Source organism: Vigna unguiculata, chromosome 1, assembly GCF_004118075.2.
Source record: "Vigna unguiculata cultivar IT97K-499-35 chromosome 1, ASM411807v1, whole genome shotgun sequence".
NCBI lineage: Eukaryota > Viridiplantae > Streptophyta > Magnoliopsida > Fabales > Fabaceae > Vigna > Vigna unguiculata.
The window spans coordinates 1,742,160-1,765,154 of record NC_040279.1 but is presented as its reverse complement, the minus strand read 5'-3'; the positions used below and the strand labels follow the sequence as shown (position 1 = coordinate 1,765,154).

General features: G+C 32.4%; 2 protein-coding genes across 3 annotated transcripts; both read left to right on the top strand.

Annotated features, from left to right (window-relative positions):
* The first annotated feature begins 481 nt into the window (after nt 1-481).
* LOC114177793 (sister chromatid cohesion protein DCC1) lies at nt 482-3,264 on the top strand. Its single transcript, XM_028063329.1, has 4 exons — nt 482-674; nt 1,644-1,816; nt 1,919-2,842; nt 2,926-3,264. The coding sequence occupies exons 2-4, from the start codon at nt 1,656-1,658 to the stop codon at nt 3,026-3,028; spliced, it is 1,188 nt and encodes a 395-aa protein (XP_027919130.1). The 5' UTR covers nt 482-674; nt 1,644-1,655; the 3' UTR covers nt 3,029-3,264.
* Nucleotides 3,265-6,727: 3,463 nt separating this feature from the next.
* On the top strand, nt 6,728-22,100 carry LOC114176673 (DNA replication ATP-dependent helicase/nuclease DNA2). Of its 2 annotated transcripts, XM_028061787.1 has the most exons (34): nt 6,735-7,226; nt 7,428-7,595; nt 7,829-7,960; nt 8,229-8,297; nt 8,805-9,014; nt 9,116-9,169; nt 9,251-9,312; nt 9,446-9,578; nt 10,233-10,343; nt 10,513-10,609; nt 10,760-10,842; nt 11,371-11,436; nt 11,654-11,809; nt 11,959-12,014; nt 12,097-12,154; nt 12,339-12,449; nt 12,533-12,589; nt 13,144-13,278; nt 13,378-13,626; nt 14,925-14,999; nt 15,119-15,234; nt 15,339-15,411; nt 15,512-15,616; nt 15,730-15,897; nt 17,983-18,052; nt 18,137-18,288; nt 18,645-18,722; nt 18,806-18,898; nt 18,993-19,130; nt 19,795-19,834; nt 19,919-19,992; nt 20,545-20,694; nt 21,182-21,301; nt 21,742-22,100. In XM_028061787.1, exons 1-34 carry the CDS (start codon nt 6,879-6,881, stop codon nt 21,898-21,900), a joined length of 3,966 nt encoding a protein of 1,321 aa, XP_027917588.1. In that variant the 5' UTR covers nt 6,735-6,878; the 3' UTR covers nt 21,901-22,100. The 2 variants fall into 2 exon arrangements, 1 of the variants encoding a protein (XP_027917588.1); XR_003603038.1 differs by lacking the exons at nt 19,795-19,834; nt 19,919-19,992; nt 20,545-20,694; nt 21,182-21,301; nt 21,742-22,100 and having other exon boundaries at nt 6,728-7,226; nt 18,813-18,898.
* Nucleotides 22,101-22,995: the final 895 nt, after the last annotated feature.

The following is a 22,995-nucleotide window of genomic DNA, read 5'->3' as shown; positions in this document are numbered from 1 at the left end:
ACCAAATATTTACATGATATTTATATATATATATATATATATATATATATATATATAAAGTATCACATTATTATTATTTATTATTATTATTATTATCACTGATTTGATGTAAATTATTATTATTTTATTAATATTATTTGATATTACGTTACCTAGTTTATTAGATAAATTCAAGGTCTAGAAAATATTATAAAAAAATTCTCTCTTATCTTAAAGATTTAAATTCACTTACTGATTTAAGTGTGATTTAAGTGTCGGAAAATCTTTTACTAATTAGGTGTATCTTTCCTCTCTTTCAATACATAAATACAGGAGCATACATCTGGATTGGATCCGGATAAGAACAGTATAAAAAATTTAAAATATAAGATTTTACTTTCTAAAACTGTATGAATTTTTTTTTTATATTTTATGATATTAAATATGCTCTATAAAAAATTTTTAAAGATAAGATTTTTTCTTTAAACTGTATGAAATTATATACGATTTTGAAAGCAAGGTATCTCCAGAGGGAAAGTGGCGCGCGCATTTATAAAATCACAGTTGGTTTAGGTGAGAAGGGTTTTCTTCTTCTCCGTGGTCACGTTCGAATTCGCAGTCAAGGAAGAACCAATCGCGTTTCATAGTTGCCGTTAGCACAACTTCCTCAACCTAATCTCATTTCTTCATCTCAGGTTCTTTTTTTTTTTTTTTCTCTTTTTCCTCCAACGCGCATACGTGTACGAATCCTTGTACTTCAATTTGAGATATTCGAAGGAATGCAGATATCTATCGCATGTTTCTGTACTTGATTATTGCTATGCTGTGCTGCCAAGTAATTTTAAAATGTTACTAATAAACGTGCACGGATTAGGGTAATTGAAGGAATAACACTGTAATAGTTCTAATTCTGTTGGATTTGGAGGTCGAGTGTTTCACATTTTAGTGCTGAAAAAAATAAAAGAGGAATTTGTTGATGATGTGGACAAAGGGGACTGATTTTTTGTTGTTGCGGGGAGAGAGTGAGTGATGGTTTTGCTACCCCTTTAATCGTATTTAATTAATTTTTGCCGTTTGAGTTTCTGATGATTTTCTTCCGATAAACTTCAATTGTTACAGCCAAGATAAGCTATTAAGATTTGAATATGTTGAGTGAGTTTTTTTTTTTCGTCTCTCATATTTAAAATTGATATATTTTAGTCCCTGTAATTTGAAAATTGTTTATTTAGTCCCTTTGCCGTAATTGCGGTTAAGGATTTCACTTATATAGTTTATATACCTTTGATTTTGAATTCGAATTCTTATCATTGAACATCCTACTATATATTTGTTTTCTTTTCAATATATATTCATTTTGACATTGTTTATGTAGAAGATGGCGTTTGAAAAGAGAGACTCTAAAACTTTTTTCAAACTACAGGACTCAAATGCAAGGTCTAAAGACATGTTTAAGTCATTATTTTGATTTTAATATCAATGATGGTATTTATATACACTTTGAAAACAGAAATTCATGCTCATTGTTTTCTCGCTGAATAGCACGGCTCGTACTATACTATACTATACTTGTAAACTAGTGCCTTTCTTTCCTTAACTTATGCCATTATAGTGTAGTGTGTGAAGAAATCTTAATTTTTTTTCCTTAACCAATACTTTGTACTTAGTGAGAGGGAGTAATGGAATCGCCGCAGCCAGGTTCAAGAGGAGCAGAAGCTCTTAAAGATGTAGCCCCTGGTTCATCTATTTCTGTTAAATATCACCCACTTTTTGGACCTCATGATGACCTCCTCCTTCTAGAGCTTGATGAGAAACTTCTCCCAGATGTGCTGCATGAAAGGTATTCATTGACCGAAAATCAGTTGCTTGTAACTCTTTCCCTGCCCTCAGCTACCCCATTTTGTACTTGTTTAGCTTTAATATGATTTTTGTTCTATTTCAGGGTGGTCTTGAGAGGACAGCCTGATGAGGATGCAGTTCTTTGTACTCAATCCAGAACATATGCTATGAAGTTTGTTGGAACTTCCAATTCGGTTCTGCTTATACCACCAGCGAATCATTCAGAATTTTGTGAAAATCCACAAAAGAATGATAGTAATAAGGAAGAAGAGAAAGTTGTTGCACCTGTAATCAAAGTTGTATCTGGTAATATGGAGCTTGTCGAGGCAGCTCCCAGACTTGATAAACTTAAGTCTTTTCTTTTAGAAAAGACTTACAATTTTGAGGAATATGATGATGGAAATTTAGAAGACAACGTGGAATCTACAATAGGATTATATAGCTGGAATGATCTTGTTGACAATATCCAAGCTAGTGATGAGGAGTTAAGGTCTGGACTGCAGGCTCTTTCTGCAGTGGAGATTAATGGATATTGGAGATTAGTAGATGGGAGTTACATGGACATGATTCTTGGAATGCTTTTGAAAAATTCGGTGTTAAATGATTGGTCACTTAATGCTTTAAACGAAGATGAAGTTGTTAGTACGCTGGTATCAGATGGATTTCCTGGGGTGCTGGCAAGGCATTGTTTGCATACATATGGCACCAAAGTAAATGAAGACATGCCTGACTGTGTCTGGAAGTTGGATGAGAAGCGAGTGTGCATACATTTTGCAAGAGAAATCCTGAAAAGTGGTAAAAGGAAGTTAGAAAGTTTCATGGATGAGTGGCGGAAGAAGGTTCCAGATGGAATGCAGCCCACTTTTGATCTTGTGGAAGGAGAGGTATTAATAGAGAGAATTGGAGTTGAGACATGGATTCGCGCCTTCAGCGTGGCATCTCTGCCTTCCAATCCAGCTGAGCGTTTCGCCATTCTTTTCAGAGAGAGGACAAAATGGGAATGGAAAGATCTGCAGCCATATGTCAGGTGGACATGTCATAATTATTTTTACCTTAAAATGTGTCATATCTTCTTTTACATTTGAGTTAACCTCTTTTGAGATGTTTCAGAGATCTGAAGGTACCAGGTCTTTCTTCAGAAGGTTTGCTACTCAAATACACTCGAAGGACACAACCATCACCTGATGCGGAACCAGTTTTCAGCGCAAGATAGTATGTACTTGTGTACCTTCAATTCAACAGTCATTATTTCTTTCCCCTGCTCCTCACTTTAGATTGACCTTGTCTAGTACTTTATAAAAGTTTAGAATTATCTTTTATTTCCCTATTTCCTGTTATTTTTCATTCGTGTGTGTTTATATACATATATTGATACCGGAAATAACTGCCACATGTAAAATCATAATTGTCCCATAGATAAAGTATAAGTGCCCTTTTTTTTGACACAAACCTTCAATGGCCTATCGCTGGACTTATAGAATTGAAGTTACTCTTGTCATCTATGTTCTAATGTCAGGTTCTATGGAGTTGAGTTAATGTGGGATGTTGTCATTGTTGGAACGTATCATATCATGAAAAATAACTGTCTTGTTCATGTATTAAAAAATTAGATTATATTTGAGAAGTTAGATGTATTAATCAAACTTTACGATAGACGAGCGCATAATTTCTGTGAATAGTTTAGGTTCAAGTCTTTGTTTAAGATACATGTTTAATCTGTGAATGCAGATAATTATTTGAAGTGTGTGTGTGTTTACGATAACTTCACTCCAACTTCTGTCATTTATGGTAATAACTTTTTTTTGACAATATTGCATTTCATCCCATAAAATGTAAATTTGACACTTGCTCATAAGAGCTACAAAACTAGTTATTTGAAGTACACTACTCCAATATGAAAGCGAACTCTCAAGGTGTTCTCAAATTGGGTGCAAATTTCCTCCTTCTATTTGCCCTTTTGATATTCACCAATCTTTAACCTCACAACAAAATGTGTACATGCCATAAATTATTGTATGTTCTTCTTGGAATCCCATGGCATAAATTACAACTATTACAAGAATTAAAATCCACAAAAACACAAATATTTTCATATTCCCTAAAAATAAAATAAAATAAAATTACAAATTCCTTCATATAAGATATATCTTATATTTATAGAATCTTTCACATTTTCATATCCCCTAAAAATTGATAATACTAAAATATTTTATACTTGGACTCATAATATTTTATATTGTAATTATACGATTCTTATAATTTTGTAAATATGCATTCCAATTAAATATGCATCAAACTTCTTAGATCAATATGCAAACGATTTAAACGAATATTTATTATACATCACTAGAAAAAAAAAAAAACTAAACTTAGAGCATTTGCATCTGAATCCACACCGTATTGGCTACATCCCCTCTAAAGGGGTTTCTTCTGTGATTTTGCACTGACTCCTTGAATTTATTAGCAATTATAACCAATATAAAAGATATACATTTCATGTGAGTAAATTTTCTTCGTGTTTAGAAACACCACCCAAAGTTCAATAAATCTTGTTATTAGTGATAGAGAAATTAGAAATCTATCAACTAATTAATTAATCTACCATTTAAGAACTGCTACTAATAACTTTTTTCCCTATTTTCTTTAGAATAAATATTTATGTACACAAAAAAAGTTCATCAAAACTTAATATACACCTAAATAAAGGATAAAAGTGATAGATTTATAAATTATATAGTGAGATAAAAAGGAAGAGATAAGATGAAAACCAAAATGAACTAGATATACATAAAATCAAATTGTTTGTCTTCTTCTTCTCTTTATTATCTAAATTCATCTTAAATATTTATTGTTGATGTTAACGATGTTAAATCTTCCAAAACGTTATTGTGCTTTTTCAGTCATGATAGAAAGCTTACATTTTTTTTTCTCCAAAAAGTTCACATTTAAAACTTTTTCCTACAGCTAATAAAGTCTTTCATATTAAGGGGTGGCAAAATGAGTCAATTTGATCGATTCTGAACAATTAAAAATAATCGGGTTAGACTGGTTTTCACTTTGGTAGGAGTGTGTCAATTGGTCTCCATTTTTAAAAAAGTTTTCAATTGCATCAAACTTTTGAAAATGTGTCTCAATTAAGTCCATTTAAGAAAAAATTATCAACGACATACCACGTGCCAATTTGTGAGTTTTTATTTTTATTTTTATTTTTGCAAAAAACTTTGTTGCTACATATTAGGTCCCTAGTATGGTACATGACATTGTCGGTATATATGTCTCTTTATTTAAATTTAATCTCTACTTATGTCTCCATGATTCAATATTGTTCGAGTTTCTTTGTGTGTAAGATAAAATAATATTGTCTCTTTCCAATTTGAGACCATTTTTTTTGTATAAATGTTATACTGATTTTTTTTTATATATTAAAAATGACTTTTTAACCTATTACATTATTATATATTATTAACTCATGTTTTGTTAATCATTTTTTTTTTCAAAATAGAGCAATATTGCCTCTTTCCAATTTAAGACTAAATTTATTATTTGTATGAATGTTATGCTGGTCATTTTTATTAAAAATTACTTTTTAACATGTTACGTTATGGTGTATTATTAACCCATGTTTTGTTAATCATTTTTTTACCACTACATTTTAATATAAATAAAATACTTAATTTTGTAAAAGTATTTATACTTAGTTTTAATCTTATAAAAAATGGATTAAAAAATATATTTTAATTAATAAAAAAGATTGAGACCAAATTGAACCAAAGAGATATTTAGGAACTAAATTGAAATAAATACTATGACACTTGACACGTGACATTGTCTTGTCACATGTCACATCAAGAATCTGACACATAACATTTTATGTTTTACAAAAAAATAAAAATAAAATTGAAAAAAGAAACACATTATATCGTTGTTAGTATTTTTTGTTTAAAATAATCTAATTGAGATACTTCTTCAAAATTAGAACATATTGTAACTATTATAAAAAAAGAGACCAAGTTGACGCATATAATTAAGCATTACTCGTGTTGATTATCATTAGAATAAATATTTATGATAAATTGAGACACGTGAATTGTAATTATAATTGACATATTTTGAAATTTAATAAATTAATAAAAATGTTATATATAAAATTACTCCATTAAAAATTATAACGAAAAAATTAAAGTTATATTGATCCATCACAATTCTAATAATTTTTAACTCTAATATTTATTATTCGTATAAACAATAATATTGTATAATGATATATATGAAAAAATAATTAATTACAAAACATAATTAATATTTTTTTATCTTACAAATACAAAATTAAGAGAAAAAGAAAAAAACACACCACCCGTGTACGCACGGGCATAACCCTAGTTTACATATAAAAAGAATTTCTTTGTACACATTTTATAGTTCTAATTTTACACTTTTTATCATATGTTAATTAACTTTTAATAATAACCACCATATATTTAAAAAAAAAACTATAATGAGTTTCATTTTATTTTCTTCTTTGTTGTATTTGTAATTTCTACACTAATATCAATGTGTTTTTTATTATTACTTTCAATCTTTTCCTCCTAAAACTTAAAAAATGAAAAATGTGGTACCTATGTGGCTGGCTGCTAGTATTTAATAATTTTGTTTGATTAACGTAATCAAAAGACACATTTGTCATAATGATATGGATTACTATAATTAAATATAATAGTGTATCTTATAAATTAAAAATAATTCTTATTTTGAAACATAGATAGAAAAACATATTATCATTGTCTTTTATTTTCTGTCTACGTGACATTTTTTTAATATATAATTGATAATTAATAAACAGTTATGTTTTTATATTTAAATAAACACGTGTAATCACGTAATTAATTACAAAGATTTGCGAGGGAAAGAACGAAGCCCAAAGGGCAATCACGTAATTACAAAGGCGTGTAATCGAGGCGGGAAAAAACGCAGAGCAAAACATACCAAAACGTGTCTTTTCGCGGTCTGAAGAAGAAACCGGAACCCTACCTTCGCATCCATTCATCGATCAGAGTAATCGGAAAATGCCTCCCAAGAAGAAGAAACTCAATCCTCAGCAACCTTCCAAGTTCGGCATCCAGCACTTCTTCGATCGCGCCTCTCAGAAACAACCCCACCTTCAACCCCACACCACCACCACCACCACCGCCACCGCCGCCTCCGCCAGCACTACCGCTACCGCCACCTCTACCAGCACCGCCGCCGACACCACCTTCACCTCCACTAGCACCGCCGCCGCCACCTCCACCAGCACCGCCGCTGCCACCTCCACCTCCACCAGCACCGCCGCTGCCGTGACCTCCACCATCAATTCGCCACAACAACCCGACGAAGGGTCTCCGCAAACGCGTTTCAACTTCTCCCCGGGAATGGTAGCACAACTAAATAACTGGCCAACTAAGGGTTTGTCTGGATATAAGTTAAAAGTACTTTTGAGAGCTTATCTGTTAGAAATATAGAGTTCTCAGAAGTTCTTTTAGTTTGCATCCGAACAGAATCTAGCACGATTCCAGTGAACCCCTTTTTTTAGTTTCTCGATTTCTTCGGAAGTTAACTAAATTGTATGAATACAGTTAGTGAAGCAGAGCCAGGATGACGGCGTCAACGAGGTCACCTGGAAAATATCTCCCGTGAATGAGAGGCTTCTGGCTGTTTCCAAACACACTCCTGAAGTGATCAAAGCGTTGGCCGCCTCTTCCAAAATGAACTTGTCGCCAATTCGCAATGACAGCGGCAAGGAGGCAATTTTTTCTCTCTGTTCCTTTTAATTTGATATTTAGTGATGTGGGAAATGCTTGCAACACACTTTTATTGTTGGCCGAACGTTATTGAAAATTAAAATTTTTGGTGGGTTGAAGTTGTATATTTCAACCCATAATTGAGTGTCTTAACCAGAGTGTGTCAAGGAGTATGTTGCTACTTGTTACCATGCTCTAATTATCAATGTAAGTGAATGAATTTGATTATGGTGCAGACTTGTCTGGATAAGGTTGCTTCGCCAACTCCCAAGGTGCCCTTGAGCTTCAAAAGGATAAACTCGGCCCTTGATGTGATCGGACAGAGTCCCTTCAGAACTCCACCGTCTCTGTCTTATCGGCCTGACAAGGTGGTTGATTTCTTGTGTACAAATGTGGGTGTTTACGTGTTCCTTTTCCTTGATCGAGAAATGGTCTTGGAATTTTGTTTTGTACAAAGTGGGTTCTTCTGTGTTCCTTTTTACTGATTGACTGTTGTTCTCGGAATTTTGTTTTGAACGAAATGGGTGCTTGATGATCCTTTTCATTGATTGACTAATGCTCATGAATATTTGTTGTATCCTTCTCGTGAATCAAATGACTACTTCGTTTGAGTTTCTTCTGTGTTGTTTCTTGCAGGTGCAGCGGAGCAAGGATATTGAACACAAGAGACCGTGTGACCAGCTTTTGTTAAGACAGAACAAAAAGGTTAGGTTAGGTCTGGTCTCATATACCTTTTGGTAAAGCAGATATGGAAGAAACTTTTGGATTGAGAAGAAAAAAATGATTTAATTTTGGAATAAAAGTGAGCATGATATAAGTTTTAACATGACTGAAACATAGTTCTAGAGAATGGTATCCAAAACCATTAGGCATGATTAAAACCGTGCTTAGAGTTGGAGAGAGAAACTGGAACCTGAAATGAAAGGATGGGAAAGCCACAAGAAACTTTAGCACATTTTGATGCATGCTCATTTATAAGTTTGAACTTGTCAACCTTGTGCTACTAAAGTTGTACGATACCAGTCAATGAAAACTAGTTTAATAAAATTTGTTTCCCGTATTACTATGAAAAGGACCCCTCTGAAGTCTGAACCATTGTCACGTTTTTGGTTTCATGGAGGAGTCTTTTGACATTTTTCTTGTCATTCTGTGAAATGCTTAAACTTCAGCACTTCGGAAACCACTTATTAATTTGAATGTTCACTTTTATAGGCACTGCTTGAACTCCTAGATCAAGTTGAAGATGCCATTGCCATTGACGATGCTCCAGTTTGCAATAGCAACACTTATTCCTTTAAAATACCTCAAAATCAAGCTTACGAGCTCCCTGTCAAAGTCAGACCTGCAGTAGAAAGGACCAAATCACATTTACCTGAAGAGGTTGTTGATGTCTTCTCCAATTCTAATTATTTGGTTTTGGAGGTATGATTTTGGAACTAAGCTTTTGTAATGGTTTTTGGGTTCACCAAAAAGAAAAGAAAACAAATTCTCATAGGGTTATTACTATTTACTTTCTAATTTAGGTATCTGAACTTAGGTCTGCTGATTCATCTGCTGCTCAATGCTCATCATACAAGGTGTTGTAAGGATCATTGCTGTAATTTCTTACTGCTTCTAAGAATCTGACTAATAATACTAGTTGGTCCACTGCTTTCCAGGTGCTACGCTTGCTAAATGAACAAACTGGGGAAGAGCGGGCTGTAAACCTATGGAATGAGTGGTAAGCTGGTGTGCTTCAGTGTACTTAGGTTTATATCGGTGTACCTATCTTATATTTATTACTGTCGGTTTATCTCTTTCTATTTACAATATTTCTAGCATTTCTAATTCCTCTTCTAAATAAATGATCCCAGGTCTTGTTGTGTAATTGCACCTGGAGATACTGTGCATGTAATCGGACAATTTGATGAAGGGGGGAATTGTGATATTGATCGTGATAAAAACTTTTTGATTGTACACCCAGATATTCTAATGTCTGGAACGCGGGTAGTTGTCTATTACTCTATCATTTCCATTTGTGGCTCCAGACTTTAACCTTGATTTACTGTGGGAAATATGATATAGATTTTCCATGGCAATGTTAAAAGGTTTGCTTGTTTCAGTTTTTCTAACTGAGCAGGGCTACTATTGTTTACGTCACTTATTTCTGAGCTTCTGTAGACGTTCAAAGATAATGTTAGATGTATTTTGTATTGTTAGCACATTTTCCACTTTGATGTCCCTCTTAGCTTTCTATTAGTAACTTAAGCATGCTATTGAAAGGAAGCAGAAAATAAAGTGATGTTATTAGTAAATAGTATTGTAAGATAGTGCATAGCGAAAGGGGAGTTGTGACAAAGATGTTTACATTAACCTGCAAACTATTGTTTGAATATTTTTCACACATTAATGCCTTTAAACTGGTGGTTGAACCACATATGTCAAGTGCAATTTTTATAGTCTTATAAAATTTGCTCAATTTATTTTCAATTTGAAATTTAATCGTCTTTCACCATTCATGACTTTGAAATGTAAGGAAATAGACTCTTTTCAGGCCGTTTTGAGTGGTAAATGCCCTTATATGCAGTTCAATGTATTCTATGACCTATATTTATGTGTATTTTTGTGGATGTTTACTTCTAACATGATACTTCGTTCCAGGTTGCTTCCAGTTTTAGCTGCCCAAGGAGAACTGTCTTAGACGAGAGGCTGAAAAACAATGATTACTCAACTGCAGCATTAGCTGGAACAATGCTGCACCAAATTTTCCAGGTCTCTAAAATTCATCCGTACCCCATAAGACAATGTAAAATACATACATACACAGACACACATGCTCATTTTTGTTGAATGATACTCTAAGATTCTGTTTACTTATTTATTTTTTTAAATTTATTCTTCAAAATTTTATCTTGTGTTGCGGTGTGGTATGTTGGTGCAGGCTGGGCTAACAAATGACCATCCTACAGTAAGTTTCATGGAAGATTATGCAGAATTGGTATTACAGAAAAACATTGAAAGTTTGTATGCATGTGGAGGTGTGGTATTGTGTCTTTATATGTATGACATTTAAATTTGTATGTACGACATCTCATTTAAAGTTTGGAACTTCACCAACAGAAGTTTTCTCCAGTGTAACTTGTCGAATGTTGACTCTGTATCATTTCTTTTGCATATGTACGTTGCAGTAAATGAGAATGACATTCGCAAAACCATGAGAGATGCTATTCCTAGATTACTAAGTTGGATCATGCGGTTTAAAAATATGGAGGTACTTCAAAAATTTTTATCCTTTTTTCTGAAACTTTATTTATTGTTATCTTTTGTCATAGAAGTGTTTCCTTTGCTGTTTTCAAATGCAACAGATACTTCAAGGCCATATTGTTTCTTTGTAGCTTTTCTAGAATATGTATTTTCAGATTGATCATATGTGGCAATCTCAATAGGTATAGAATTTATAGATATAATTTACATCATATCCTAGATGTCGTGCTAATTAGATTTGTGGTGTTCAATGTCTGGGAAAGAATATTCTCTTGTTGGAAAGAAAGGGTATAAGGGAAGTTTAGGTTGTTTTGGCACTAGCTTTGGTAGGATCTAATACCAATCGAACAAAAGGGGAAGTTTTATTATTTTTGGAGCAAAGGTGATCTCCAAATGAATCAACTGAACAATTCTCTTGGGCCATATCCTAAAAATACATAAGGAATCCGACTTACTAGAAAATATTAAACCTGTCTCGTATTGCTCTAGTTCTTATTTATTGAGTATTGTGACTGATGACTTAGTGTTTTGGCAGGAAAGAAATGACCCAAATGTCAAATTTGGATTTGATAATGGACCAAAGAATGTTGGCATATCTGAGGCAAGCTCCAATCTATTCTCCAAAGAATGTTTAGCCAGAGAATATACATTTTGTAGATGATGCATAGTTGTAATAGCTTAACAAGTTTTGGGGGAGCACTTTAGCTTTTAATGATGAATTCCTTATTTATCCACAAATATGCATCTATTTTTTCAATTTGGTCATTGTTGTGCCCTTTTATTTCTCTTGAACTTAGTATTCGTAATTAATGTTTTAGGTAATTGATATTGAAGAGATGGTGTGGGCTCCAAAATATGGATTAAAAGGGATGATTGATGCTTCAGTGAGAGTGAAAATTGAATCACAAAAGGGTGAACAAGAGGAAAAGATCATGCCAGTAGAGTTCAAGTCTGGAAAAACACCAAACAGCCAGGTAAGTTGTGGTCCTCACTTAAATTCAGTCAATCAAAAGTGAATCAGATAGATACTCCAATGAACACACTACAAGCACTAGAAATATTTTATGAATACCTATTACTTGTGATATTTTTCACTTGCAACTCTTCCATTTCATATCTGCAGTCATCAGTTGAGCACAGTGCCCAAGTAATTTTGTACACTCTCTTGATGTCTGAAAGGTGCAAACCAAACTATTAATTTAACAGTATGTAGAAGAAAATTTCTGAACTTTTATTTATTTTGTCCTGATTATGTTAATAGGTATCAGACAACTGTTGATTCTGGTCTTCTATATTATCTCCAATCTGATCAGACACAGGTAAAATCCGTTCCTTTAAGTTATCAGTTATTTTTATTTCTGCCAAGAGAAGGTACTATTGTTGTTGGATATTGAGCGAATTATAGAAAGGTCCATATCCAGCTGTTTCCTAGATTAGCGGAGCAAATATTCTGATTGATTATATGGGAATAAACTTCAATTGTTCTATTTTTTCTTGGCAAAGGGCATCGTGGTTCAAAGATCTGACTTAACTGGGCTAATAATGCAACGAAATGAACTAGCAAGTTATATTCTTAAGGCGTTGACTCTACAGCAACTGCCTCCAATGTTACAGGTACTAGTTTTTCCATAATTTTATAAAGTATTTTTAACAAGTTCATTGTATTGGCATTACAAGCCTTCATTTGCTGATTGTAGAGTCCTAGCATTTGCAGAGGTTGTCGCCATCTGAATGTTTGTAGCATTTATCACAAGGTACTTCTTCTTTACTCTGGGAAGTGCACAATCTTTGTAAACAGTTACCACTTCTGACATAGACCCTGTTATGGTTGTTTCTGCTGGTTATTTTAAGGTTTAAAATCATATTTTACTTAGATATGTTCTCAATGGATAGGACCATAGGCGACTAAGATTTATTTATTTTTTCTTCTGATTTCTACACATAAATTATAAGCTTTTTTTTTTTTTGCAATTGCATTTTTACTTCTGTATTTAAGAACCCTGTGAGATTACTGTTAGTTTAACCAATTCTACCAGTACAGTAATGTTAATTTTGCTGCATTACTTTCCTTTCTGATCATTATTACTGAAAATAGTGTTTTAATCTTGTGTTATGTTCATATAGATCTCACTGATTTGTTTGTGCACAATGTTATATGATATAATATTTACTATAGTAATGAGGATATTAAAAAAATTTCAAACAATAATTTTTGTGAAGTTTATCATAATGTTATTGCTTAATTTTTGTAAGAATCTATTCTGGGTAACATGTCTATTTCTTGTGTCACTACTACAAAATGCTTTAGGCAAATGGTGGAAGCACAGAGAGCAGTGGGTTGAGAGAAGTTTTTGATTCTCTTACTAATCACATGAATTCTTCGCATTCTAAGTTTCTCCGCCAATGGGATCGATTGATTGACTTAGAAGCTAAAGAGACTAAGGTTTGAAGTCTGTGTTTTTGTTTTTTCCTTGAAATTTATTTTAATCAATTTACAAGTTTAAAAAGTCTTCTTTTTTACTTCTCTCCTTTATCGTTTCAGGTTTTAAGGAAAGAGGTGTGGCAATCACATAGTTCGAAGAGTTCAAACAGTTCAAATAGTAGTGGTCTTTCTTCTATTGTTCTTGACTCACTAGGAATACCTCCTGAGAAATCTCTCAAAGATAATCAATTCACTTATCGTTTCATACAACAAGATTCTTCTTCTAACCTCTCTGAAGTTTCCGATGTGTCTTCTAGTGCCTCATTGAAAAATGATTTAGATTCCATATTTCGAAGTGGAGATCATGTGGTATGTATACTTTCCTATTACTATTTTAGAAATAATTGGCTGTAGTTGTGATATCTGAATGTTTAACAAAATCAAGGTAAAGTTTGCAATGTGGTATGGAAGGTATAATTCACACAAAAGCTTTTGTAGTGAAGAATGCACACAAGAGATTCCGAAGTCCTAAGTCTGTTTAGAAAATAATTAGAAAAGAAATACCCATAATTAGTTGGTTATAGTTTATATGTATACAATATATAATTAGAACCCAAGAGTTAATAAATATAATATAAACAAAATACATCTAGGTAAGCCATGTACTATGAATCATCGCTATAAAATTGGATAAGTGTGTCACTGACAGCCCCAAAAATGCTTTGGTTGGTTGATCAACTTTGTCATTTAAGTTCCCAGTTTCTCCCATTTGCCACAACTTACAATTATTAATCATCAGTTTTATTTATCAGAATGAGATCAATCACATCACAACTTTCGCAGAACACGTTTATTCCATAATGAATAATTGATTACATGTTGTAGATATAAAATAGGGATTAGATGAATAGTTGTCCGTTAATTTATGCCCAAAATTCCGGAGAAATATCCTTGTTTAGTAGGCAACAAACTGAAGACCGAAGTAGAGTATAAAGGTACATCATCAAATGGAAAATTCCATTGATTTTGTGAATCTGAATTAGTCTCCTAAAAGTAAGGTCGGAATGAATCTCCCAAAATTTAGGGTCTATGATTAACATTTCCCCTCAAGTTGGGTGATAAATGTCTATCAATTTGATCTAATGTTCTCTTAGAAAGTGGACTTTAATCATTCAACCTTACAAAATTGATTTATAAGGTAAGGTTTGCACCCACTTAAATATATTATAATTTAGTCATACTTCTAGTTGACATAAGATCTTTAACATGCTATTTTTGTCAATGTGAGATCTCCAACAATCTTATAATTTGGCCTTAGATGAGCTTTACTTAAAATGTTTGTAGTTTGGATGCATGAAGTTACATAAGAAAGAGGCTTTAGACTACATTTGGAGATAAATTATAGATTAGGATTGATAAATTATTGTATTTGGCCTTTGTTGAACTTTTTCTAATTGTTTCTATGTTTGTGTAATTAGGATCTCTTGACTTTTGTTTGACTTAGACAGTCAAGCAAGTAGTACTACTCAGGAGAGAATGTTATTTCCTACCAGAAAATGGATATTTTAAGAACTGCCTTTTGTAACAGGGTTGTGTTATGCATCTTATTTTGTTACTGATATGTATTATTATCTTTTAATTATAACTACCTTTTGTTTACTTTTTAGATACTGCGTAATCAATCTACCCATCAAATTATTGCTAAAGGGGTGATATCTGATATTAGTCCAAATCATGTATCTGTGAGTATTTTATTAATTATTTCTTTCCTGTATTGCCTTACCATCACAATCCCTGGTTGGAAAGATATATGTTGCTGAGTAATTAGTTTCCAATTATTTACTTTGTCAAATTCCTTTAGGTTTCCTTTTCAAAGCGATTACGAATTCCTGGGAGTTCTTCCACTGTAAATGATCTCATTCAGCAGGTTTGGAGAATTGACAAGGATGAAGCTGTGACTTCCTTTGCAATTATGAGGTGCCTTCTCTGACTGCCGCTTCGTTCACAAATTTAATTTGCAAAGTGTATGCTGTTATTGAAATTTATTTCAGTATATGATTATTTATGCATTTTTTTTGTAGGTTTAATCTTGTACAACTTTTTCTACAAAATGATCGTAGTGCTCATTTGCGGCGTATGATTGTTGACCTTGAGGTCGGTTACTTGCTATATTGCTGTTTGAATTAGGTATACTATATTTCTGTATGACTAACAACTTCATCCTTTCCTCTGTATTGATGTCTTCTGGCTGTAGGCTCCTAGATTTGACAGTGGATCTATACTCAGCCAGGACCCTGCGATATCCTATGTTTGCTCAGAGAAGAGTTTGAATTATGACCAACGTAGAGCAATTCTCAAGGTCCGCATGAAGCTATAATTTCTTGACTTCCTTTTCTAAGTTTAATGTGCAAGTTGATTTAATTTATCACCAAAATGATATTTCATTGACTATGCTTTGTTATTGATTTTCAGATACTTACAGCAAAAGATTATGCACTTATATTAGGGATGCCTGGAACAGGGAAAACGTCCACATTAGTCCATGCTGTGAAAGCCTTGTTGATTAGAGGAACATCCATTTTGCTAACCGCCTATACAAATTCTGCTGTTGATAATTTACTCATCAAATTAAAAGCACAGGTATCCGGGTCCGCATGTTATAACATCTTGTATTATATCATATAATTAAATATGGCTCCATCTTGCTGGAAATGAATCCACATCATTTATTTAAATTGTCTACTGTCAGCTATTTTCAATAGTCCATAAGTCTGAAGAAGATAGATTGCTTAGTGTTGAGAATAAAGAAAATAGGGTTTAAGATTAATTTTCCTTGTGTATAAACCACACATAGGGTAATCTATTTATAATAGATAGAGGTACAATTAAAAATAGTAACTGAAAATAAATAGAGTAAATAGTAGATATTGTTTGATCTTGTGATTAACAATATCTAACAATATCTTATTAATATCAAAACAATATCTAACACTTAGAAAAATATAACATAGTAAAATGAAGATCACTAGAGGTTTTTGGCAGTTTGGCTTTAGGTTAGAGTGCACTCAACCTCTAGGACTGGTTAAAACTTAAAATGAACTAAACACCTGAACGTAATGCTGCATGAATAACCAACTTTTTTTTTCTCATTGTGTAACGTTACTATGTACCTATGTGAAGCACTGCAAACATGTCTAAGAGTGAAACACATTAACATAACCACCGTTCTTTGTCCTCCATTATAGCTTCCACCTAGCATCCTCTTATTTTTGAAGTTCAATTTTTCAATCTGGACTGTGGTCTACGTAAGGCCAAAACTATGCCATATGATATTGTGGATGGCGTTATGGACACTTTGAAGAAACATAGTGGATGAATTAACAAATGTGTGTGATATACATGAATAATTCTGCTAAATGTAATAAATGTCAATAAGTGAACTTTAAGCCTAACTTAACCTTATAAAACCCGTTTGTAAGGTGAGGTAACCAATTATATTTTGTAAATTGACTTTATTTCTAGTCGATATGAAAAATAAGTAATAAATAACAAAATATGAAACACATTCTATGAAATAAAATTTGCGAGGTCTCATAAAATTAGCATAACTTTGCATAAGAACTCTAACAGTAACGATCAAAATTACAGAGCTAAAATTAGACAGAGAATAAGTTAATTTCTATCCCTCTTGATGCTCCTTCCTTTCCTATTCCAAAATAGTCATAATTCTTGTCTGATAAAAGGCATATCCTTTATCTTCTCTTGAATCGTCCATCAATATTTTTGCAATTTTTCTATGGATTGCTCAATTTTCTTTAGATTGCAATTCTTCTTCTACTTTAACCTCTGAAGCATTTCCTGAATCCCTTTTAGAAACTTTTGTAGTTGATAAACTTTACCATTTGTGGATCGCTTATTTTCTTTAGCCCAGGAAAGGGGAAGGTTATTCTGGTGTACTGCAGATTGACTACAAAGAAACCAAGGGAATGAAAACCATCTTAAACAGGTTCAGTTTGTTTTAGAGGAGTTTCGAAGGTTTTTCAAGAACCTTGAGGCTTGCCTCTCTTTGGTCCTCTTAAATTTGAAATTCCTTAGTGCCACTTTTTGGTAAACCTAGGACTCTTGATACCTTTTAAAAAGTAATATAGGAACTTTCATATATTTTTCAGCACTGAAAATACTGCTTCAACAGAAAGATTACATTAAATGTCTTCCTTGTGGAAACAAATAAATAAATAACAATGATCTCATTTTAAAAATAAAAATCAAATTCGGTGATTCCTCTAATTTGAGATTTGTGACATCTTTTAAAATTAATCTACTGTGACTCTACTTCTGCACCTGTAGCTTCTGCCACGTCCCTTCAACTGAGAATTCTGCTGTGTCTTTTACCTTACATCTTCCAGTGTCTTCCACCTGTTCCCACGTTCTATTCTAGTTTCACCTACCACCATGCTTTCTAGAACTCTAGCTTTGGTGAACTGTGAGGGCTTGTCCTTTATTGATTCAAAACTTCTATTTTTTTATTCATCTTTTCCTGTACCAAATTCCAGCATGAAAACTTGGACTAAGTTGATTTGATTGATGTGCTGCAGGGTGTACTAATTTTTACTGATGCGTGCCTCTCTTGTTTCTAAATGATTACAATTATTATTTCTGTATATTCTTCAATGTCTACTTTTAGATGTCATATATTGCATGTCATTATAATTTAAGTGGATGTAGGGGATTGATTTTGTACGAATTGGAAGACACGAAGTAGTGAATGAGGTGGTCAGAGAACACTGTCTCTCAGGTTTGCCAATTTATTGCTCGTACGCTCCCTATTTGATTATAATAAGATTTGTAATAAATCTTTTGACAGTGGTTTCTATTTCAGCAATGAGTGTACAAGGTGTTGAAGATATCAAAAGAAGGTTGGAACAAGTCAAAGTTGTCGCAGTTACTTGTCTTGGCATCTCTAGTCCCTTGCTTGCCAACACAAAGTTTGATGTATGCATTATGGATGAAGCCGGACAGACAACTTTACCAGTAAGTTTATTTTTCCTTTCATATATTTTACAGTACTTTTTCCACAAGTTAAAGTAAATTATATTGTCCTCTTGGATTAGTTTTCTCATTGTTTTTTCTTTCATTACTGTATTTCCTTCTCTTACCATGATTTGATTGGTATAAATAACGGTTAATATGATACACCTCAATTTGTATCCATTCATTTCTTATTCTTTTCTGTCTCTTTTCCTCCCTATTCACTTAAAACTCCATAATTTTAATTGGAACAAAGCGTGACATAAGGATGCGTTCAGAGAAAGGAACAATTGTTCATGTGTATGTAAATTATGTTTTATGTTTTCATAAAAATTATGCTGTAAATATTGCAATTGCAGGTGTCCTTAGGTCCTCTAACGTTTGCTTCGACGTTTGTACTTGTTGGGGATCATTATCAACTGCCACCACTTGTCAATGTATGTGGCTAAACTATTTTTCTTTCTTTTGTACAAAAATCGATAATATAATCTTACGAAATTTTTTATCTGATAATTCCTAGAGTACAGAAGCCCGAGAGAATGGCATGGGGGTAAGTTTGTTCTGTAGGCTCTCAGAAGCACATCCACAGGCTATTTTGGCCTTACAGAGTCAGGTATGTTATGGCTCCTAGATATTGGATTACAATCTTCGGGGTGTTCCTTTTGTTCCATTCTTGTCTATTGGCTTGACTTTTTTGGTATATGCAGTATCGTATGTGTCAAGACATTATGGACCTTTCAAATGCCTTGATATATGGTGATAGATTGAGGTGTGGTTCAGTTGAGGTAGCTAATGCAAAACTTGAGTTTTCAGACTTAAGCTGTGACTTGCCTTGGCTAGAACAAGTGAGGCTTTTTTTTTTTTTATCTGAATTCTTACTATATTATAGATGGAAGATTTTTGCTTTTATTGCTTAATTCAATCTATTCATGAGCTTGATCTTCCTTGAATATTATTACAATAAATTTTTCTTTTGATCAGCATTATTATAATAGGTAGTACGCTTTAGAAAAGACTGTTTCCTTTTTTTCTGTGCTCGTTGATTTATTTATTTATTTTTGTTAACAGTATTTTTCTTCTTGCATTGTCTCTTTATTCTAGGTATGTCATTAGCTTTGTCTATAAAACGTAGTTCGCTTTGATAAATTAAAATTGAATAATAATATTTAGAAATTCTTCTTCCATGTTTCATTAAAAGTCTCTGAGAAACTCATTTCCGCTTACATCAACCTTGGTTTGTCAGTCTAAATAGTCTGTAGGTTGGGAAATTATGTTGAGCTATATTTGTCAGTCTTAATATAGATACTGAATAGTCATACTGTAATATAGATACTAAGCTGCATTATTAATCTATTCTGGGTAAAGTTTGAGTTTTAATAAAATTTTGAGCTGGTGAAATAAACAATCTTTAAGGGAAAATTTGTCAGTGCAACATATAAGATAACAATTTTTATGATTGGATGAGATAAGTTATGTCTTTTAAGTCTCTTTTTTCATAACCATGTGCAGGTTTTGAATCCTCGAAGACCTGTGATATTTATTGATACTGGTTCGCACCTATAATTTTCCCTTACATCCTTTATCCTCTAGTTCATTGTAAATGAGATTGCTTACATTTACTTTTTCATCATAGACAAGTTGCCGGCTTTAGAGGCAAGAGATCAGAAGATTGTAAATAACCCAATTGAAGCTCAAATAATTGCTGAGGTAGGTCATTTTCAAAGATGATATAGTATTTATTTTGTTTACAAGCAAATTCATGCGTTTTTCATGTGAAGCTGCCCTAGCCTTGGTACTTTAGACTGTTAGACCATAGGAATTGATTGTACTGAGAATGAGTAATTTCTTCCAAAATTATCGATTCATTCATTGATAGTTCTGATTAATAAAAAACAAAATTAATTAACCTTTATTTGATATTACGGTAAACTGTATGTTATCTGAGTATGTTACCAAACTAATAGTGATTTAACTGAGTGATTATGCTTTAAGGACGAAACTCATTTTATACAATATACTAGCATATAAAATAGCTTTATTGTCCCTTGTTGTAATGGTTAAATTTTCTTATTGCTTTATTAGTGCTCTATGTTTGGTTAAAATACACTTGAACATTATATGGGTATACATGACAACCCCAAAGTTGAAGAACTTTGTAGGTTGATTGCCTTGGTCCTTCTCCCTTAACTGTTTAAAGATTCGTGTCATTTGTCTGTTTCATGTCCATAAAATCAGTTTTTTCATTTATTCATGTTGCAGATTGCAAAGGAATTAGTTAAAAATGGAATCGGAAAAGAACACATTGGCATTATTACTCCGTATAATTCACAGGCAAACGTCATCCGCCATTGCACGACTTCCTTGGCGATACTGACTTCCTTGGAGATACATACCATTGACAAATACCAGGTTAGGCTCCATCAAGCATCAAAGTATGATGTGTTTTTTCTTAAGGGGGTCATTAGGAGAAATACTTTATGTACATATATATATATATATATATATATATATATATATATATATATATATATATATATATATATATATATATATATGTGTGTGTGTGTGTGTGTGTGTGTGTGTATGACATGAGTTCTAACTTATAAGAGATCAGACACTATTTTTAAGGTAATGGGTTTATGGATCTCTCTTATATGACATTTAACTTTGTTATTTATATGCAAGACTTTGACTCACATAGATTAGTCCCAACATAGTTACACAGTATTATGTGAGTCTTGTAAATCCGTCTTCCAAAATTAAGTCATACAACCGCATAGTGTGTACATTTCTCTAACATTTAAGGCATCACTTCGGCGTTTCCTTCTGTTCATGTTCTCGTTAGACAGATAAAGATCCTCATTCCTAAATGGCTATTTGTTTGTATTTTTTCCAGGGTAGAGATAAGGACTGTATATTATTATCGTTTGTAAGGTCTACCGAAAACCCATCAAGCTGTGCTGCTTCTCTGCTTGGAGACTGGCACAGGATAAATGTGGCTCTGACTCGTGCTAAGGTACTTCTCTTGTAGTTTCTTACTCTTCCCTCAAACAATTTTCTGAGTCCAGATTATTTGTCGGATTTTTTAATGCTATCTTTTTCCGAGCATTAAAAATACATTGATGTTGGTATATTAAATTATATATTTTAAAATATTAGAATCAATGTCCATCAGTATTTTAAAATACAACAAAAGTACAACACAGAAAAATCAAGCAGAAAATCTAAATTCACAATTTTCACTATGTTTTGTCATAATTGAGCTCGACTATTCATTTTATGCTTATTATTGAATAAACACATACATAAAATGATTGAAAATGAATTTTTTTCTTTAATATATAATTATTCATGTGATAACAAGAACTTTGTAAATCAACCTTCATAGGGTTTGGTTATATAAAATTATTCATGTTTTTGTCTGAACTAGTTTTGGCCTTGCTTTTTTGCTTACAGAAAAAGTTGATCATGGTAGGGTCGCGAAGAACCCTATCAAAGGTTCCTCTACTGAAACTTCTTATAAGCAAAGTTGAGGAGCAATCTGGAATTTTAAGTTTGTCTAAGAAGGATATCTATCGAAAAGGTGAGCTCAAGAGATGCTCCCAACTCAAATGATCAATGCAAATTATTTTACTCATATTTTCTTAGGTTTTTGCATTATCATTCAAATCGCATCCATTATGTGATTTAGAAATGTAAATGTATATAGTGTACAAAACCATCTTCCAATTTTCTTCAATTTTTTATTTTCCAAAATTAACATTATTGGTTACTAATCGAATAATGCAACCAAAAGTATAAAATTAGGAAAAGTTAAACATGAAATGGTGTATTTTATATATTATATTGTACATTTCGATTCTCTATTTTTTTAGCACATTTAGCATCCTATTTTACCTCTTCATGTTTTCTCACCATTTATTACATCAGAATTAAAGTTATTTTGTTTTAATGTTTACCAATTTGAAAATTACTAATGCTGACCATGACGTGACTCAAATTCCATCGAGCCACCAACCTTGTGATTAGTGGTATAAAAAAGGTGGTTTGGTCCATTTTTCTTTTATTTAGTTTCTTCCATGATTGGTCAACGGACTAGTTTAATCTATTTACAAAATTATAAAAATGATATTAAATAAGAATTTAATATGATTTAAAATTTATGTTATATAAATAACAACGTTAACTATTTCAATAATTTCCCTGAGACACATCTCAACACTTAAAGCTTATACGCCATGGTCTTCCAACACTTCCAAAGACATTAAGGAACTCTATAATCTTTGGAATAAGACTTGTACCACTACACCAAAATCAGCAACAATGTATTTTAAAGAAATAACAAAAGAAACTTAAAAAAGAAAAAAATTAGTAAAAAATTCAAATTTGGCCAAAACATGTACCTTAGGTTCCAATCAATAGGATTATATTTATATTATATTGTTATATTTGTGCTAACGTTGAAATGGAAATTCATTTGAAAAATACTAAAATTCAAATGTGGTTTAACTACCTAGGCACACAGATATGTAATAACATTTACTCTTATTATCTTGTTCATTTATATGATGTAGTGACGAGGCAGTTTCCCACCAAATGTTTAAATAAAAAGCATTATTAACAATGTACATAAATTAAATCCAATTTAAATATTTTTGAGAAGTCAATGAAAAGGTTTAAATCAAACTACATTTAAACTCAATCCATGAA